The sequence below is a fragment of the Dipodomys ordii genome, unplaced genomic scaffold, assembly GCF_000151885.1.
Source record: "Dipodomys ordii isolate 6190 unplaced genomic scaffold, Dord_2.0 Scaffold27, whole genome shotgun sequence".
Lineage (NCBI taxonomy): Eukaryota > Metazoa > Chordata > Mammalia > Rodentia > Heteromyidae > Dipodomys > Dipodomys ordii.
This window is the reverse complement of record NW_012267243.1, coordinates 19,267,223-19,272,635: the sequence shown is the minus strand read 5'-3', so window position 1 is coordinate 19,272,635 and position 5,413 is coordinate 19,267,223. Positions and strand designations below refer to the sequence as shown.

General features: G+C 45.6%; 1 protein-coding gene across 1 annotated transcript in view; it reads left to right on the top strand.

Annotated features, from left to right (window-relative positions):
• Nucleotides 1–5,413, top strand: part of Obscn (obscurin, cytoskeletal calmodulin and titin-interacting RhoGEF) — a 148,191-nt gene that overhangs the window by 19,296 nt on the left and 123,482 nt on the right. The window contains 3 exon segments of the mRNA XM_013015573.1: nucleotides 508–789; nucleotides 2,526–2,801; nucleotides 3,154–3,164. Of these exon segments, the coding sequence (XP_012871027.1) occupies nucleotides 508–789; nucleotides 2,526–2,801; nucleotides 3,154–3,164 (569 nt within the window).

Sequence of the window (5,413 nt, the reverse complement as noted above, 5' to 3'; positions counted from 1 at the left end):
GGAGGTCCGAGGTAGGCCGCGACCCCGAGCCCCCATTCCTCGGAAGGGGGTGGAGGTCTGGTGGGTGTCTTGGGGGAGGGTCGGCCCTCCAGCGGAAGGATAAAGGAGCAGGATGATGGCAGGGTGCTGGAGGCTCACCCAGGCTGCCCTGTGTGGTCAGGCAGGGGGAAGGTGAACAAGGGGCCCTGTGGCTGGACCCTCATCTCTCTTTTTTCCCTCCTTTTTCTGTCTCCCCACCATGATTCTTCATGCCCATCTTTCCCCGTCTGTTTCTTTCTGTTTCCATTCTCCTTTGTTTTCCTGATGTATTGTTTCTTCCTCACTTCCCCTACTTGTGTCTCCCCTGTGATCTCTCCTTTCCTCTTGGGGTCTCTCCATGCCTTTGTGTTCTTCTTCCATCCTGCATCTGCATCTCTGTATTTGTCTCCTCCACTCTGCCCCTCACTCCTCCGTCTCCCTGTCCTGGTTCCTCTGCGCCTCTTGTGCCTCACCACTTCGGGGCTACAGCTGCTTCAGGACTGACCGCAAGCAAGCCACCAGCCTCAGCTGCCCGGGAGGTGCTAGCCCGGCTGCATGAGGAGGCACAGCTGCTGGCGGAGCTATCGGACCAGGCTGCGGCTGTGACCTGGCTGAAAGATGGCCGTGTGCTGCCCCTAGGCCCCAAGTATGAGGTGCAGGCATCCGCTGGGCAGCGGGCACTGTTGGTACGAGATGTGGTGCAGGATGATGCTGGCCTCTACGAGTGCATTAGCCGAGGGAGCCATATTACCTACCAGTTATTGGTTCAAGGTGAGAGCTATGGGCAGGGAAGAAGAGATTGTGGGTTCAGTATTGGCGAGTAGTGGCCTCAGTCTCAGCGAGGACAAGGCCCCTACTCCTGTCATCCAGGTGAGGACTCTGGACTTCCAGCTTCGGGGTTCCTATGAGTGTGTTTGTGTGCCTGGGCTCTTGGAGGGTGGAGAACAGGTCTAGCTGTATCTAGCAAAACATAATGACTTTCTAGATTCTTTTTTTCAGTGAACAGTTGGGCAGGAAATAGTTAAAACTAATGTTTAGGTAGGTAAGTGATCTAAAGGTAGTAAAGGGAATCAGATAATAAAGAAATTTAGGACCACTAAATAGTCAGTTTTAGCCAATTTGGGGAGCATATTTTCTCTATTTCTGTCCATTCTTTTTTTTAAATTTATTTTTGTGTTTCATCCCTGCAACTGGGTCATTTTACAGTGCTGAGAACCTTCCTGTTTACTGTATGTTTGTGGTGAGGCTCAGGGTCAGGAAAAAAAGCTCTTCTTTTTCTTTGAAAGTTGAGGGAACTCAGGTGGAGAGGAGGTATACATTGTTTGAAGTATCTTAAGATGGTTGAGATTGGAAGTGGTGCTGTGGTCAAGCGATAGAGCACTTGCCTTGAGCTGAAGAGCGTGGGGATAGTGCCCAGACCCAGAGTTCAAGCCCCACGACCAACAACAACAACAACAAAAAAGATGGTTGAGATTTAAGCCTAGGTGAGTCTGGCCAAATGACTGGTCTTTCTATAGTTCTAGGGCTCAGACATGTTACCACATGGGGGTTAGTGAGGAGGGAGTATTCTCCAAGGAGCATGGCCCCAGCTCACAGGCCTGAGGACGGGAAGGCTCCGTTCTGCCAGGATGCATGGAAGACATTATACCCACGAACAACACACTTTCACCAGCAGAGCATGAATATTAGTTGATGGTTTCAAAGCTTCTTGGTATATCAGAAGTGGGGCAGGCTGGGGCTATGTTCAGGAGTCTAAGCTTCTCCCATTTTATAGATAGCATTATGTAGGTGTGTGTGTGTGTGGGGGGAAGCCGCATGCAAGTTCGGGATGGGAGGGAATGCCCCCTACATCTGCCAGAGGTGCCATAGCAATTTCTAGAATGCCTGTCAGGCTGCTCTGCTGGTGACAGCAGACATCAGGGCAGGCATCACATCTCTTGATCCCAGAAAGAGCCACATTAGACCCTTTGGGCCATGGGGAAGGAAGGATCAGGGTCAGGAAAAAAAGCCCTTCTTTTCCTTTGAAAGTTGTGGAAACTCAGGTGGAGAGGAGGTATACATTGTTTGAAGTATCTTTTTTTTTTTTTTTTGAGTCCGGTTGTGGAGCCTGGGCCTGGGTACTGTCCCTCAGCTCTTCAGCTCAAGGCTAGCGTGCTACCACTTGAGCCACAGCGCCACTTCCGGCTTTTTTTTCTTTTTGCTTATGTGGTGCTGAGGAATCGAACCCAGGGCCTCTTGTATGCAAGGCAAGTGCTCTACCACTGAGCCACCTTCCCAGCCCCTGTTTGAAGTATCTTAAGATGGTTGAGATTTAAGCCTAGGAGAGTCTGGACAAATGACTGGTCTTTCTAGAGTTCTAGGGCTCAGACACATGGCGGTTAGTGAAGAGGGACCCCCGTGGAAGGAACTGGGGTAGTCTAGGAACCAGAAACCCGTTAAACAGAAACCCAGATGTGGTACTTGACTTCGGTGGACCATTTTACCGTGTTCCTCCCATGTGTCCCCAGAGCCCAAGGTGGTGTTTGCCAAGCAGCAGGAGGCAAAAAGCGAGGTGAAGGCCGAGGCAGGGGCCAGCGCCATACTGAGCTGCGAGGTGGCCCAGGCGCAGACGGAGGTGACCTGGTACAAGGAAGGGAAGAAGCTGAGCTCCAGCTCGAAGGTGCGCGTGGAGGCATCGGGCTGCACGCGGAGGCTGGTGGTGCAGCAGGCGGGCAAGGCGGACGCTGGGGAGTACAGCTGTGAGGCCGGGGGCCAGAAGGTCTCCTTCCATCTGGGTGTCACAGGTACGTTCTTTGCAGATACTAAGTTTCCTTTGGTACACATTGCACTATGACACTAATAACTTTGCGGGTTCTGGTGCTGTGCTTCATGATACCTTGCACAGCTGTTTTGTCATACAAGACTTGGCTGTGTTTGCGGGAACCGGAACGCTGTGAAGACCTTCGCACCTTCAGTGCTGTTTCCATTTCACAATACGATGTTTATCTCTAACCCACTCTATAACACAACCTCTTTCATTTTATTAAGTTTCTTTTTCTCAGAATGTATTAATTGTATGAAGGGTTTAATCATGGTAATTCATTTCTGTATATGGTTTACTCAGTTTAATCTAATTTATTGCTTTGTCTTTCCCAGTTGTCAGACCAGTAGGAGGAGGGAAAGATAGAAGTGAATAAAATTAGAGATAAAAATTAAAGGAAAAATCACAACAAATACAAATAAGATTTAGAGGCGGTCTTTTCTCTGGTGCGTGTTTTAGCTTTTAATAGGTCTGCATAAGTAGTTTATTTCTTCTTGGGTCAGTTTTATTCTACATTTTCCAGGTTACTTGAATATAAGAGTTCTTTCATGATTCTCTGAATTTTATTTGTATTTGTTGCTTTTCTGTTTCAAAGCATAGCTTTTATGTTTCATTGATTCTTCCTATAAGTCTCCATTTTGTTGATTTTTATTTTTTTTGGTTGTGGGGCTTGAACTCAGGGCATGGGTACTGTCCCGAGCTCTTTTTCTCAAGGCTAGTGCTTAGCACTTTGAACCACAGCCTCATTTCTGGCTTTTGAGTGATTAATTGGAGATAAGAGTCTCACAGAGACTTTTCTGCCTGGGGTGGCTTCAAAGCTTGATCTTCAGATCTCAGCCACCTGAGTAGCTAGAATTACAGGTGTGAGCCACCAGTGCCCGGCTTGTTTATCTTAATATTTATTACTTCTTTCAGTCTTCTCATTTGCGGAATTGCTTTTCTTGTTTTTCTTGTAGTGTGAGGTACATTGTTAGGCTATTTATTTGAAACCTGGGCGCTGTCTCTCAGCTCTTCAGCTCAAGACTAGCGCTCTAGCACTTGAGCCACAGCACCACTTCTGGCTTTTTTCTGCCTATGTGGTGCTGAGGAATTGAACCCAGGCCCTCATGCATGCAAGGCAAGCACTCTACCACTGAGCTACCTTCCTAGCCCTCTCTCTTTAAATGTACGCTCTCATAGCTATAAACTTTCTTCTTGGTATTGTCTTTGTTGTATTCTAAAGTTTCTGGTTGGTTGTGCTTTTATTTACTCTGTGTGTGTGTGTGTATGTGTGTGTGCGTGTGCGTGTGCGCACGGGTGTGCGTGCACACGTGCTTCAGTACTGGGACTTGAACTCAGGGCCTTATGCTCTTACTTGGTTTCTTTCGTCCAGGCCGGCTGCTCTTACCTTGTTTATTCACTCAAGGCTGGCATTCTGCCACTTGAACCATACCCCACTTTGCTTTCATTTTCATTAGAAGTTTTCTGATTTCTCTCCTCATTTTTTCAGTGACCTACTGGTCATTAAATAAAGTGCGCTTCAGTTTCCATGTGTTTAAATATTTTCTGTAGTAATTTTGCTGTGGAATTTTATTTGGTTATGCATAGCCTGGTAGCACAGAGAGTTATTTCAACTTGCTTGTATTTGCTGAGACTTGCTTCATGTCCTAGAATATATTTTGGAGAAACTCTGTGGGTGCTGAATGAAAGACACTGTCTATTCAGTTCATTTGGCCTATAACGTCATTTATTCTGATGTTTCTTTTTTACTTTTTTTGTTTGTATGATACATCTATTGGTGAGGAGAGTGTTGAACTCTTCTAGTATTATTGAGCTGTACCCTATCATTTCTTGTAAGTCCATAAGTACTTGTGTTTGGTGAACTTGGATGGAACAACATTTGTTGTGTGTATATAAACAATTGTTATTCCCTCTTGATGAATTTTCCCCTTTATTAATATGAAGGACCTTGTTTGTTTCTTCTAAATAATTTAAAATCTGTTTTGTCAGATGTAAGTATGGCTACTCCTGTTTTCTTTCAGGGTTCATTTTCTTGAAAAGTTTTTCCCTTAAGCCTGTATTTATTTGTCTGTGTGGGTGAGTTTTTGTCTCTTGTAGACAACAAATAATTGCATCTTGTTCTTTAATTGAATTTGCTATTCTGTGTCATCTTTTGACTAGAGAGTGTAGGCCCATTAACATTTGGTGTTAATATTGAAGCATATTGTCATATTTTGTCATTTTTTGTTTTTATGTTTACTTGTGACCTATTCCCACTTTGCTACTTTATTCATTTAGTGGAGTTTATTCTTCCTTGTGCTTTCCTATTTTCATTTGTCTTTCTCTTCTGTATGTGAGATTCCTTTAGATATCTTCAGTGGTTCTGGTTTGTGTCATAAATTCTTTTTTTCTTTTCTTTTTTTGTTGGTTGTGGGGCTTGAAGGCTGGGCTTGGGCACTCTCTGTGCGCTCTTCAGCTCAAGGTGAGCACTCTCCCGCTTGAGCCACAGCGCTACTTTCGTTTTTCTAGTGGTTTATTGGAGATAAGAGTCTCATGGACTTTCCTGCCCGGGCTGGCTTTGAACCATGATCCTCAGATCTCAGCCTCCTGAGTAGC